This window comes from Rhipicephalus sanguineus, chromosome 6, assembly GCF_013339695.2.
Source record: "Rhipicephalus sanguineus isolate Rsan-2018 chromosome 6, BIME_Rsan_1.4, whole genome shotgun sequence".
Lineage (NCBI taxonomy): Eukaryota > Metazoa > Arthropoda > Arachnida > Ixodida > Ixodidae > Rhipicephalus > Rhipicephalus sanguineus.
In genome coordinates, this window is record NC_051181.1 from 144,481,203 (window position 1) to 144,496,382 (window position 15,180).

Below are 15,180 nucleotides of genomic sequence, written 5' to 3' on the forward strand. Positions count from 1 at the left end.
CCGTGTCGCGTTTGCCGCGTGAATTTCACAAAGTGTTGCTTGTGTGGCTGCTAAGTGGTCTTGCTAGAGCATAGTAACCATGCACTTCGAAAAGAACAAGCCCAGCGCGCTACTGAAGGCGCCACTGCTTCAAAATTAGAAAAAAGCCTTGGATCTTCAGTGTCGTCACAGCAACATAGCGAGAGCTCCATAAGCAAAACAGACACTGCATTGCAGGCAAAATTACCCTAACCTCGTTTCCCAATTCCACAATACATGCACTTCCGCACTAATTTGCATATCTATATGCGCTCTGAGAGGGGAACCACCGTTTGGTTGTTGAAGCCACGTCTAAAACAGCCGCCAAAGCTATCAGCATCATTACTTTGGCGGCTTGCGCGTTGGCTTAGCTTGGCTAGCGCCCAGCCAGTTGTTTGTCTCAAACCGTTGCTCAAACTACAGCTCGATGCAAAGCACGTGGATGCGTTGTCTGCTGCTGTTGTAGAGTCAAACTGCTGCTGTAGTAAGGTGATATAATAACCTCAGTAATGTCGTTCTTCATAAGGAAAGCAGGAGGGGCAAGTCGACCTCAGGCACGCTTGAAAGGCGGAAAGGTGAGTGGCTTAGACGAGCTTGAGTCTTTTGACAACCGAGCAGAGCGTGGTGTGAAGTTCTTTGTGATCGGGTGTTTTTTTCTCTCTCACCAGAAACGCGTTGGAAGTTCGGCGAAAGCTAGCCACACCAACAAAAAGAGCAAAGTAGTCTCCAAGGGCAGGCATGTGGATGAAATTGTGTCGAGTGAATCGGAAGCAGAGTGAGTGAAGGTTGTTTTTACACCACGAGGAATGGGGCACTTCACATGTGTACCCGGTGACGGGTGTACAGCTAGAATGAAATCTTTCGAATCTTGGTTGTCTTGCTTGTGCTTTGTCTTACCTGAGACCTGATTGTATTTTGCTAGAAACGACGTTGTTCTCGGCCGTCATCACGCCTCGGAGGACGAAGAAGAGCTCGAAACGGAGCAAGAGAAAAAGCTAAGGCTCGCGAAGAAGTACCTCGCCGAAATTGAGAGGCAGGGTAAGGCGGTCACGCTTTATTTCGGTCTTTCGTGCGATAATTTCAGTGACGGGAGTGTTGCAAATTATGACCTTTGTTCCTCCAGAGAAAGAGAAGCTTGATGCCCAAGAAGTCGACCGTGCTGTCGTTTCTCATCGACTGCGTACCGACTTGGTAAGCGGCCCTCGTGTAAAGGTTTCACCGCTTTCAGGGGAAATTTCCTCGTCGTTTTCATTTATTACTTTGCTTTTCTTTAACAGCTAGAGCAAAGCGGACAGCTTCACAAAAAGGTCGCAGAAAAGGTAAGTGCGAAAGCTTTGTTACCACCCAGCTTAAATTTTGCAACCTGGTAGCATGAAAAGTCCGTGCTAAGCATAAACCTCGCAAACATGTTTCATGTTCGGGCATTTCTTTATTTGCTTATAGGTTCAAGGTGTGGACAAGGACCGGATTTTGATCCTTAAAGGCCACAAGCTGTCTGTGACATGTGTGACAGTGTCACAGGACGGCCAACACATTTTCAGTGGCTCTAAGGACTGTACCATAATGAAATGTAAGTGTCCATTGCGAGTCTTGTGTGGTCGTTCTAAGTCTTTGTTTGCTTTAAACACAGGGTGTGCAAAAACGGGCAAGAAGCTCTTCACCGTACCGGGTGCCAAGAAAAATGACGATGCGAAGTTGGGGCACGGAGGCCACGTCCTGGCCATTTCCATCTCTTCAGATGGCATGTACCTGGTCAGTCAACATTAAGCAACTTTATTTGACAAATTTAACGGCGTGCAAAACTGAATACTGCCATTTTAGGATTGATTATTTTTTACATGTGAACCGATCTTTGCCTGTGGGAATGACCACAACTGTTCATGATGGGTTTATACCCCTGTCACATGGCAAATCTAATGTCATTTACAACAAATGACATTAGGTGAACGTTATGTCTTTTTACCTGCTTGCTGTCACACGACGAAAACAAATGTCATTTTAAAATGATGACCATGACCTTAGCCCTCCTGAGCCGTGACGTTGGGAGAAATAAAAATCTCTTAAAACTTGCATCTCACATGCGTGTATTTTCGAAAATAATTTTCTCTAAAAAGCTGCACAAACAATATAAACGCAGCCATTTTACACAACTTGCCACAGCTGTGCGACACAAACGAACTCAAGCCAAGAACTAATCGAAAACCAACATGGCCGACGGTATGACCGGGCGTTGGTACAGTGAATGAACTAAAGCGTGGGAGCACGACTGACAGTCCGGCTGCAGAAATGAGACGGCGGCAGCTAATTCGTGTAGTCACCACCTTAATCGCCAAAACACGTGCAATCGGACGATCAACACCCGCAATACGGGCAACAACAAGAGAGCACAAATGAAACGTGGCCGACGTCCAGCCGCTGTAGTTGAGAGTAGCTTTCTTTTAGAAACTTTCGCGCGTGCTGTTACGTCATCAAACCAGTAGTAAGTTAATCTAGTAAAGAATAAGATATTTACGAATTACAAAAGTTACGCATACATAAGTCAACAGTTATCTCCCTAAAAGGTCCCTGGCGTAGAGACTATGCATTCGGTCCGAAATCGAATGCGAATGTGTTTCGGGAACTCATTCGACAGGAAATGTCATTTTCATCGAACGGCATTAGTTTCCCCGTGTGACAGCAAACAAATGACATTACAAACGGATGACATTAGCTGTAAATGACATTAGATTTGCCGTGTGACAGGGGTATTACTTTGTATTGGGGCCATTCACTGAGCGTTAACCAAACAACTCAATACTCGTGCATTTTGCAGAATCAGTGCCTTTTCTGAATCAGTCATTCTTTGCTCTTGCTGTTATTATTTGCTGCCGTGTCTGCACAAGATTGCTTTCCTACGTACACATACAATACTTGTGACGAAGTGTAGATTAACTTCTCTGTATGTTATAAATGCTCTCTTCAAAGCACACAAGACAACTTGAAATATTTAATGAAAACCTTTTTGAAGCTCCCTTAATTTGGACTGTTCTTGTGGTACACGTGTTATAACATGAGCAGTTGAAATGTGCACAAGAAATTGAAAACAAAACACCTTTAACGAATAAAAAGCTGAGAACATAGTTTTGTGTTACTATTTATGCGGTCAGCAAAGATTCTTCGGGCCTTGCACAAGTTGAAGTCACACACATATCGGAAACAAAAGAATGCATTCCACTTAGTTCTAGCTTGTTTCTATCCACAATGGTCTATTTGTAGCTCTGTTCTTAAGACTATTTTGAACAGTAGCATGATTTCTTTGAAGGCAACTTGATACGTATTCATCACTGATAAATTTCAACTGCAGGCGAGTGGCTGCCAGCTCAAGGTCATATTTATTTGGAACCCATCCACAATGCAGCGGCTGCACATATTCCAGGGTCACAGAGGTCCAGTTATGGTATGTAATACAGAAAACACTGATGTGTGCTATCTAGGACGTTGGCAAGAGTAGTGTATAGGGGTGGTCAAAAGTTCCCAGGCCGCTATCCCATGTAATCCTGTGGTAGCGCGGCCTGGGGACTTTTGACCACCACTGTACTATTTGTTTTCATACTGTAGCTGCTGTACCTTTCCCTTTATCTTTCCCTGCTGTTATTTCATATCATGCTACCAGGAAGCTCGTTCTTTTGCTTTCTCATCAGGCTTAATATTGGTGTGCAGTTTTCTCCATTGCTCATCCTTTGTTAAAATGAATGAAAGCAGCTTCCGAATCAGGAAAGCTGTGTTAACTTGGAATCTCTCTAGGGAATAAATGGAGTTGTCGCGTTCTCATTTCACACAGGGTCTTTCTTTTCGAACTGGAAGCCATCAGCTATACAGTTGCTCCGGCGACCGGTCTGTGAAGGTCTGGAACTTGGATGAGATGGCCTACGTTGAGACACTGTAAGTGAATGAAACAGCGCACAAGTTCATTGAAAAGCTGCACGTTTCATTTCAGGTTGACATGGAAGGAAATTTGACATAAATTAAAAAACAGCATAGGACGAAACGCACAAGACAGGCATCAAAGTCTAAACTTTTTTTTTTTTTCTTTTACAGTGTTGACACGAAGTTATGTAAAAGATGTGAATGCGTTCGGCTTGAATACAAATGCAATTGGTAATGCAAACTTTTTAAACCAGTCTAGAAACATTGTGACATGCCTGGCTGTGAGTGTGTTTACTTACTGTGTGCTGCTTCGTTGTTGCACTTTATTCTCCCTGTCAAAGATGAATGTGGCAACTACTAACTAGCCACACCTTGAACATCAGATGCAATGTAGCTCTAGTTGTGGTAGTCTTGCTCTTGCGCTACTTGCCTGTTCAGTGGATTTGATGCCCTCTTGCTGTGCAAAAGGTCGTGGGTTCAATTCCTGGCCACACAGGCAACAGTTTTGGCAGACACAATGGGGAAAAAAAAACTTGCGTGTAGTGCCTAACTTTTGTCCTCTTTCCCTACCGAAGGGAGAAAGGGATAATTATTCTTTTGTCTCCACGTGTAAGGCCTCTCTATAATGTTGTGTAGGGAATGGGGCACTCTATTGGAAGAATTTCATTTGGCACTTTCATACCCTTCTAATGAACAACTGCTCACTGTTCCTAATTTGTTTCAGCATTTGGCATTGCTAGGCGTCACATGCATGCTTATAAATGCATCATTGCATGCACAAGAGGTCAAAGGAGTCTTAATTCAGATTCTTTTCTGTTTCCTCAGTTTTGGCCACCAGGACGCAGTCACGGCGATTGACAGCTACACACGTGAGCGTGCTGTCACCGCAGGCAGTCGGGACAACACGTTGCGTGTCTGGAAGATCCCGGAGGAGTCTCAGCTGGTCTACCAGAGCCATAAGTGCGCTCCAGGCTTTCTTTTCTTGCTTTCACATTGGCTGCAGTCATCTAATATTTCGTCAGGAGTTTGTTGCTAACTCAAGCTTGAGCCTTTTTTGCCACCATACATGCTACTAACCTTAAAGCTTCTGGAATGTCAGTTAAAAAAAAGATCTATTTTCCATCATTGATAAGGTATTCTTTCTAAAAGTGGAAAGATAAGTGTGTACCGCTGCGCCGACAGTCTGCAGACAGTACCGCTATGCCCGACAGTACCGCTTTGCTTGACGGTCACACTGGTCCCAAGCTCCAGGTTAATTGGTGAACATGAAAATTTATTTGCTTTTCTCAAATTTCATGCTCCACAAGAATGAAGCCTTAGAAGCTCTCTCTCAGGATGCTGTTTCTAGCAGTTTCCTTGATTTGGGATAAGATGAACATGTCTATGAAAATGCTGAAGCCAACTTTACATACAACTTGTCAAGTCACTTTATAACTTCAGCTTGTAAAACAGATACCACGACATGATGGTTATTCAAAGCATCCATTGCCCTGAATAAACACAAGCTGTTACGCACTGTTCTGCCTAAGCTGTTTGCTAATGGTCAGAGTAACAACTCTATTGCTGGATATTTGCTTTCAGAGTTGCAGTTGCCTGTTTTGCCTTTCAGCATGTTCATGCTGACATTAGTGCAGAGTTCCTGACCACGCAGTTTTCCCTCTTGTTTTCAGTTGCTCTGTCGATTGTGCCAAAATGATCAATGAGCAGCACTTTATCTCCGGAGCTGATGATGGGTAAGCGTGTGCTGCCACTTTATGGGCCATATGTGTGTGCATGCTTGCGATAGTTGGCTCAATAAATCTGTTGTAACCTTTTGGCCTGCTGAAAAATACCTAGCAGCTCAGTGCAGACTTGTGCATGCGTTAAATATGTACTCTCTTCAAGTTACTTTCACTTATACTCTTCAGAGCACTTCAAGTTAAATACATTTTAGAGTGTCTTGTTCTCGCTGTTTTAAATATACTTGAAAGGAAAATCCGATCCTTTAGGAAGAGAGCACAAGGCCTAGCCACTACATGCACAGTTTCTTTGTTCAACATATACACACTGTAAGTGCATGTACACTCAACTTCACCCAACTTTGCATGCACATAAACTCAACAAGGCCTGCAGAAAAAGAATGGTAACGTGAAATTTTATTGTGGGGTCATGGAAACTTGACAAAGGATGCAAAGGTGGCAGCACCAGCAATTCTGGCATCTACATGAATGCAAGAACTAGCATTTCTAGTGTATCTCATTCATATGAACCACAGTAACGCTCTAGAATTGTGTATCACATTGGTGCAACTGAAGATGGTAGTTCCAGCAGGGTCCAGTTGTCTGGCATGGTGCGTCTAAATGCTGGCATATCAAACTGGAGTAGAGAGGCTGCTGCATCACTGCTGACCACCGGAATGCAAAAAATCTGAAATAAGGTTCCATTTATTTCGAACGAAGGGGGCAATGTTGCCGCACTGTAATTACTGTGATGCACTTAAAGTGACCAAAGAAATGGAGAACCACATAGAAGGTACTAAAAGACTCGCCCAAGAAAGGAGTTAGACAAAGATGCTACGTGCTGGAGAACCATATGGCCATATAGCGTCCATACTTCAGGAATGGGTTGGGCTTTGCTTGTAACATGACCCACCCGATAAGAACAGTAACCCAAGCTTGACCCTGACGCACAGGCTTTCGAGCCACCCATGGCCTGTGCACACCTTTAGGTTGGCATATCTGGCTTCTTTGAAAAGCTACTTGTGTGCAGAGAAACTGAGAAAATGGGGTTGTAATAAATACCATTTTGCTTGCAGGTCACTCAGCCTTTGGTCTGCTCTAAAGAAGAAGCCAACTTGCATACATCATCAAGCACATGGTTCACAGGATGGGGCTCCACGCTGGATAACCGCTGTAGCCTCACTACGTTGCACAGACCTGATAGCTTCAGGTAGACTGCAGTATTATATTTTGGAGTGAAGCTTTCTCTGCAAACTGTTATCTAATTTCGCTACTGCATGGCACTGCTTTGTATTTGTGCCAAGCCATATGAAGTTTTTCCTTAGCTTTCTTTTTACACATTTTTGTTAGTATTTCTCACTCAATGTAATGCACATACTTGTTCCACTGTAACTTCCTTTTGTAGTCCTTGGTTTAATCATTGGTTGTCTCCAATGCACTTTATGTCATTTTCCAAAAAACTGAACTGGAGTTAGCACAGTTTACCCTTTATAAAATGAACATCATACAGTTAACCATTTATAAAATGAACTATCATATAAAATGGAGTAAAGTTATAATATTTGTTGCTGACATCACCATGAAATGAATATGTGCTTGTGCATGATTTTGGGTACACAGTCAACGTCCGATTTTTCGGACTCCCTAGGACCGCAAAATCATCAGAAAAATTGGGCAGTCTGAAAAAACGGAATTCGTGCTTTTTTATTCGGCTCAAGCGGTCAAATCACCACAGCCTGACCGAAATAGCTTTAATGCCTCCCAGTACACTTATCAGGCATTTTGGTGTGCGCCCAGGCTCTTGCAAATATATTGGGTACCTGCCGCAAACCCCACTTAACTACGTGCCAACCGCCACTTGCAAATTTGCGTCTCATGAACCATGATCAGCGCCTGTGATACCAGCAAAGCGTGGAATAAATTACGGCCCGCTCGCATGGAGCGTTTGGAAACGATGACGCGGAACACAGACTATGGCGGAAGAGCGGACAACTCGTCCGGCTTTCCCCAATGCATGAGCACACTTAAACGATGCGGACACCGATCTCCACCGATACGCAGCATTTGTTGCAGTGTGAAGCCGATCGTTTCTAGTTGTGTGCAGCACATTGCCAACTAAGCTGACGCTGTCACTGTACTGTTGCAATACCGTACGTACACATTTGTCATGAAAGGGTTCGTGATGCCCACTCCGTTCCTGACCGCACACAGGCGCAGCAATGGCGAGCTGGTTTCGTTCGTGAAGGCAACGAGTCTGTGCTGCGCACCTAGTGGTCTCACACGAAGAGGTAGCATGAATGGCAGCGTGTTTGAGTTCTCTCCTATTAAATGCACGCAGTGCACATGCAACTGCGCTAGGCCACATGCACTGCCGAGCAGTTAACTGAAGATTCTTATCATAAGGGTTGTCAATGATTAAGGCGTACTGACACGTTTACCACCGGCCGGCATCACGCCTCCGTATATTTCCGCTGCTGATCCGTAAAGACATCGCCGCACGGCGCCGTGTTAGCGGCCCCTTTGAATTTCTGATCTGCTTCACCCCATAACACTTAATTGTGGCAAAGCTGACTTTCGGACTCCGCTACTGTCACAAACAGATCGCCTCGCAAAAGCACTGGTTCGAACCTACGAGATGATAGACACGGCAGGGGTGGGGGCTTCAATTAATGCCTTTCAGACCTGCAATTTGGGCAGAAAGTTCGAAAAATCGGACGCGAAAGAGTTTAAGCGTCCGAAATTTCGGATGTTCTTATATATTGACGTCTATGGGGCTGGTGATGTTGCCGCAAAGTGTCCGAATTTTCAAGCATGTCCGGAAAATCGGCAGTTGGCTGTAATGAAGTTATTTTTCCGCCATAATGAATTCTACTCTACTTGCATGTCAGTGTGCTTACTGTACATTTCCTGTTACACTGCTTTGACGTTTTGAATAACCGAAAACATGGGTCAGTAGCTTTAGAAAATGGCTTTGAACTGCTAAAGCAGCCATTTTCATCCTAGGGCCAGTAAACAACCTTGAGGTCTAAAAATTGTTATGGAGATAAATATGCGCACTTTTGCTATGTGAACATGCTGCCGCAAGAATTTTACGAGTACGTGCTATACAGTAGAACCCCGCTGATACGTTTTTGAAGGGACCGTAGAAAATAAACTTAAAGGGGCCCTGCAACACTTTTCGAGCATGCTCAAAAAGCGCTGCCGATCGGTAGTCGAGGCTCCGGAGAACACGCGAGCCAAATATTACAGCGATGTGCACGGCCTGGAATTTACAATAAATTCTCAGTCAGCTGAAAATCGCTCCCTCTTCTCTCGACAAATGATGTATTAATCCGCAAAATATGACGCGATTGTCGGCAGTTCCACCATTGGCTGATGTTATAATCACGATAACACCCTCATTATTACTTTCGTTGTTAATTTTGAGTTCAATAAGTAGATAATATGTATGTTTATATTCTGTTATCGCGTTAAAAACACCGAACAAACATTAATATTAGCACTTCCGGTCTCACCGACAGCTCGTCTGCTCGTAGTTGCATGGTTCCGTTTTCTTCGCCATGCGCAGTGCCGAAAACGTGAATATTTCTGTGCTTTTGACCATCGCCGGTTGCCGTTGAGAGTGGCAGCCGTTCGAGTGTTGCCTCGTCAGCTGAGAACTGCATCGTCGGCACGTTCTCACGACCGACCGAGGCAAGGGCGCAGCATGTCTCCGATAACAATGCTGGCGTCCGGTAATGGCGGCGCTTCGGGGTCGTCTGCCAGTGCCGTCTTACGAGGCGGTGTATCGGAGTATGGGCCGAAACCGATCTCAGCTGTCATTCGTTCCAAACGAGCGCGCAGGTTTGCTTCCATGGTTAGCAGAGCGATGAAAACACTACGGCGTTCGAGGTGCACACCCAACATTACCAAACCGACGCGCAGTTTTCAAGCACGCGCGATACACAGTGCGATCGGCTCCGCTCGACGAGAACGACGCAAGCCGACCGGAAGTGGCGGCACAGACCACGTGGTTGCGCCCAGACGGCGGAGAAAAAAAATGAAGAAAAAAACTCCGCCGGCGCTCTTGGGCGGAGCCTTGCTCTTCTGCGCTGCCTTCCTCGACTCGCTGCCTAGCTTTCCCCGCGCTCGCGGCGTTGAGTTGAGGGAGAAAGCTGCGGAACGTGATCTCTATAATTTGGTAACACCACTTAGACTTGACGGATTCGAAAAATTTTTGCGGCGTATGACTCGTGAAGAGTCATACGTCAATAATGAGACTATTCCAATATAACTAAGAAAGGTGTTGCAGGGCCCCTTTAAGAGATGGGAAACGCAAGAGCCGAAAAACTGGAAAAATGACAAAATATTTAGTGGTACAGAATTTTATTTCAATGCTTACGAGCAGCACGAAAATTGGCACGCTCAGCCACGATCTAGTCGACGGATAAAATCGCGGAGCTGGGGACGGCCTCATCCACAGAAATGTAATCAACGTATGTCATTTTTTTAACACCAACAGCTGTAGGCATGAAAGAACTAAGCACACGCAATCACAACCAGCGCGGCGAGTCCGACCGCGAACCGCGCGCATGACCATGCGAGCTCAAACTCCTCCCGTCCTCCGAAAAATAACGATGATGATGATGAGTCTACGCCAATGCGATGGCAGAAGTAAATGCCAATCTCGAAGGCCTTGCTTTCGCAAGCAATTACGTCATAGACGCCATGTTTGTGAAATACAAATCGCAAAGGCTATGCTTTTGTCAATAGTAAATGCCAATCTCGAAGGCCTTGCTTTCGCGAGCAATTACATCATAGACGCCATCTTTGCAGTACGAATCTCGAAGGCGATGCATTTGTTTGCATCAATCGAAAGATCCTGTTGCTTGCACCTCTCATGCGGCTGATGTTACAGTCAAACCAGGCCAAGCTGCGTGAAAATGCACCAATGACCGCTTTATTCGGTAGTCACTCGGTCGGCTCCGAGCGCACTTCGCGACGTATCATACGGGAACGGTCCGACAGTTACGACGTAACAGCGGGGTTCCCCATACATTGTATCCTATGGGAGCTATGCCGGAACCGACGGAAAACAACGTAACAGTCGGGAAAACGCAGCAGTGAGGAACGTAACAGTGGTGTTCTACTGTAATAAGGAAGCTACAGGGGTTAGAACATCCGTTTCAGCCGGTTTAAAATTTTCGCGCGGCCTCGCCAACCTTCTCCGCCACAGGGAGGGGAAGGCTTAGCCCGTCGTCGGGACTCCGCCCACTTCAGCAATGTGACATAACGTCTGTTATTGACGTCATCGGCGAGCTCGACCAGTCGCAATGTGCTTCCGCTAGCTTCAGCTCCTGGTTGTTAATTGTTTACATTGCCGCACGTGCTCCGTAGCTTGCAGGCAGTTTTCGACTCTTCGGTATTTTTAAACCTTTGTGACAGTTCACAGTGCAGTGCTCAGGAATGCGGAAAATGTGATCGCCGCTGTCTACTGCACGAATTGGCGAGCTTGTTTGGGGGGTGTAAAAAAAATTCGGAGCCTGTTTACTGGCCCTTTAAACTTCTCTTGGTGCTCGCGATATTTCAACAAAACGCATTGTTGTGTTCAAGCTTTTACAGTGAGAGTACACAGTAAGCCATAAGTGTGTAGCGTATGCAGCTTTAATATAGAACTAATTGGCTTCAAGAGCCCAATATTTTTTCTAATGGTGATTCCCAATTCTCTGAACATAAATGTTCCCATTGTATTCACATGTACACCACTCCCTTTATTGGTGCTAGGTGTCGTAGGCTCAGTCCCCTGCCATTTTGTGGCACTAGAATCGCAGATTTTTCTTGCATCAGAAAAAATTCATGGTGCTACGATGACCTGCCATCGCATCAAATCATTGTGCTCTGGATCTTCATTTTTGTGGTGATCAGCCATCACACCACTGCTTTGCATTCAGGTAAAAACTTAATTCTCTCTTTGTTCCCATCTAGGTTCCTGGAATGGCGAAGTCAAGCTGTGGAGTTCCGGGGAGGAATGCAAGAAACTGAAAGAAGTTGCGAGCATACCTGTGGTACGTTGATAAAGTAGAGTGATGGTAGTACACGTAAAGTTTAAAATTAGTAATACAGTCAAATCTCGTTACAACGAACACCACATTAACGAACATTTCAAATTAACGAACTTTTAAGAAATCCCGTGCCGACTGCTTATAGTTTCAATGTAAAAATATTTCACTACTACGAACTTCAGATTAACGAACATTTCAGAGTAACGATCGTTATTTAATTCCCGTGTAATCTTAACAACGCCTCAGTACTACGAACTTATATCCCGAAATGCGAGGATTCTTAGATTTCAGTGTATCGGTCATGGCAGTCGGAGCTGTAAGGTAGCAGACGACGCAGCGCGAAGAGCGGACGCTTTCCCGCTAAAACCTGAGATGGCACGGGAGGAGAAAGACGCGGGCGGAGAACTTTTTTTTTTTCCCTTCGTTGCGGAGGCGACAACGCATCAGGTTTTGTAAAAGCCCAACCGCATGCATAGCACGCGACTTTCGAGCGAACAGCGAAGGCGACTGCGACAAACGGGCTCCGTCGCGCTGCTCGATTGAAAACTATTGCGTGCACGCAGGCAAATTACGAAAAAGAATTACAGAGTAGATGAATGACAACATGCCAAATTTATTATTGTCTTGTTTGAGATAAAGATGCCATAAAAGCGTTTCGGGACTTCCTTTTTTCGCAATCTTATGTTTAACCGCGGCAGTAGTATCTGCTGTGATGGGGGAAGCGTACGCTGCCTACGCTACGTCGCACTTTGCAAACTGCGTTATGTTGGGGTTAGTCCACGAGGCGCATTTCGACAACGTTTCCTCTTGCTGTCATAGAACGTTTAAGAAAAGCCGCAGCGCCTCACGTCGTTGCTTCGCAGGGAGAAGGGCTACCTCACACGACGACGATGTTGACATTGCAGCAAGCTACCACCGAAACATCAAAACGAACCGTCGATCATAAATAACGACAAAATACGGCCGCTGCCTCGCTCTCCGCGTGAGATGGGGCTGTAAATAAGGTAGTCTGTAACTTGCATTCCTTGAAGTACGCGCCGATTGGAAGCATCACGAGCAAATTGCAACCGAAGCAAGGGTCAGAGATGCTGCCATGTTGTTAGATATCGTCATGCTCACTTCCGGGCGACAAGCGATGTTATCTGGCTTTCCAGAAACCTGGGATGCTATCGCGGAACGATTCTACTTCAGATTCCAATGCCTTTCGTGCTTTTCGCGCTTGGCCAGTGGTCAGAACTGGTCAGAACGACGGTCCGTCCGCGTTATCAGCGCGATCAGCCAGCCGTGTGGAATCGGAAATAGCACCGTTTCGCGATTGCACCCCGGCGACATGCGACGGCGATGGATGGCCCTCCGCGACAGCAAATCCTGTCGGCCGTCGCTGAAAACTCGCGTGCATGCAGTTGGGCCTTAAAGGATTGCAGCGATGACATGGACGACGATGTCACGGTACCACCCGAAGATCGCGACGAGTCCCTGTCAGCCACAGATGCGTTGGACTACTTGAGGAAACTCCGCATATTCATAGAAAAAAGCGGAACAGCGACCGAAGCGGCGGATAAAAATGCGGACGGTCTAGAATCGTTCGTGACGCAGAGTTTGTGCTGCACCCGTCAAAAAAAACGATCACGGACTATTTCAAATAAACGTGCCTTGTCCGACGTTCACGTGTGCATTGTTGTGAGAAACGAGTTCAAGGACGTACCGTTGCAAAGGTAGGACGTTTGCGTTACTGAAATTCTATTGTTATGGTAAATTTTTGGGCTTTCACTATAACGACCTTTCAGAATAACGAACATTTTTCCGCGGTCCCCTGAAGTTCGTTATACCGAGATTTCACTGTAATGATATTGTAGCGAAAGGCACATGTTTATGTGCATGTTTACGATTATGGACATGTTTACGATACTGAACCTCTTATGTATACGCAAATGGAAATATTACAACTTCAGATTATTTGCGAAATTTGTTGAGCTTTACTAGATTTTCATGTTCACTTATTTGCCTGCCATTCGGTCTTCTTTTTTTTTTCTAGGAAGGATTTGTGAATGCCCTCGTCTTCAACAGCTCAGGAGACGTCTTGGTAGCAGCAGTGGGTCAGGAGCACCGGTTAGGGAGGTGGTGGAAATTGAAAGATGCAAAAAATTGTGTCATAGTCCTCCCCGTCATCCTTAAGGATGTGTAAATGTAATAAAGTAAAAGAGTGTTGATTTTATAATGGTACTATTGTTGTTCAATGTATCTGTGCCCAATATAAGCAACTTTCGTGAGCTGCAGTTAGGGCTTGCTTGAGTTGGTGTCCATAGGGATATCTGCTTGGGTGACTTCTATGTGCGGCTCCAGGTTCCCAAGAAGCTCGACTTTTTCATCATCTGAGAGCAGGGCTTAGTCTTATCGAACACCTTTAAACTCGGCAACACAGTGCATCCTTGTTTCTTCTTGTGTCCATGTCTTTTTTGTGCCGCGTTTAATGATGTCCAAGAACCATTGCGAATTAGCCCGTTGATTCTTAAAGGGATACTGAACGAAATTTTTGCCGCCAAGATGTTCTGAAATCAATACACACAACGTTCATTTCAGTCAGACTAGAAGAAAGAAAATTCTATGTGTTATCACAAACTGCCACGTCTAGCGACCACACCATGAACTAGAGCAGATGACGTTTGGTGAAGTTTTATGCACTGGATGCAGGCACACCAACAATGCCAGCCGTTGCCCATGTCTCCCAATCCGCTCGGCTCCCACTATGGTTCCTAGAACCACTACGAACTGCACTACCAGACTTGCCGCTGGCAGGGACCGAATCTGCGACCTTCAGATCCGAAGGTCACAGGTTTGGTCCCTGCCAGCGGCAAGTTGTCTTTTCGTTCAGTTTACTTTCATCACATCTATGTATATCACAATTGTTGCAATACACTTAAAAACAGTACAATTAACGTCCCCTATATACCTCCCTTGGCTTCATTATCTGCTGGTTTTCATTGAGGTTGTGTCAAACACCTCAATTTTATTTTTATTATCTTGCAGAAGTTCGAAGCTGCGAGCCAGGCAGTGTGCGATGTTTTGGCCAATACTAATTGTACGACTGATCGAAAAAAAGGTGAAAAATTGTACAGCAGTGAACGTCGGTGGAGCCAAATATTTAACAAGTGGTCTTGTCTGTCATGCCAGCGACCGCCTTCCTTAGCAATATATTGAGGAGTGTTGTTGGTGGTGGTGTTCTTGTTGCTGCTGTTTTGCATGCACATAGTACATAGTGCACGTTTCTCACTCTCCACAGACATAAGTAGTGGAGGAGGAGAAGAGAAACCAGATCAAAGGAAGGCAGTTCCGCTTGGGTGAAAACTAATTTTGAAAGTCTCATCTCAGAAAAGCTACAACTACACATTCAAACATTGAAACTTAATGCACTCTGGGTAATCGAATTGTAAACATTTTGGCTGTTCAATAATTTTTTGTCTTTTATTTTACATTATCATTATGTTTCTTTAAAATTG

General features: G+C 45.2%; 1 protein-coding gene across 1 annotated transcript; it reads left to right on the top strand.

The window, feature by feature from the left end:
• Positions 1–437: 437 nt before the first annotated feature.
• On the top strand, positions 438–13,897 carry LOC119396632 (U3 small nucleolar RNA-interacting protein 2). Its single transcript, XM_037663915.2, has 14 exons — positions 438–593; positions 687–793; positions 941–1,056; positions 1,142–1,209; positions 1,296–1,337; positions 1,462–1,588; positions 1,649–1,770; positions 3,362–3,454; positions 3,839–3,939; positions 4,750–4,884; positions 5,595–5,657; positions 6,719–6,852; positions 11,607–11,686; positions 13,719–13,897. Exons 1-14 carry the CDS (start codon positions 528–530, stop codon positions 13,866–13,868), a joined length of 1,404 nt encoding a protein of 467 aa, XP_037519843.1. The 5' UTR covers positions 438–527; the 3' UTR covers positions 13,869–13,897.
• The last annotated feature ends 1,283 nt before the right edge of the window (positions 13,898–15,180 follow it).

Excerpts from the sequence above, each read along its gene's own strand:
- LOC119396632 (XM_037663915.2), top strand. The coding sequence starts at position 528 with ATGTCGTTCTTCATAAGGAAAGCAGGAGGGGCAAGTCGACCTCAGGCA. Across the intron at positions 6,853-11,606 it reads CACAGACCTGATAGCTTCAG|GTTCCTGGAATGGCGAAGTC; the intron begins GTAGACTGCAGT and ends GTTCCCATCTAG. Across the intron at positions 11,687-13,718 it reads AAGTTGCGAGCATACCTGTG|GAAGGATTTGTGAATGCCCT; the intron begins GTACGTTGATAA and ends TTTTTTTTCTAG.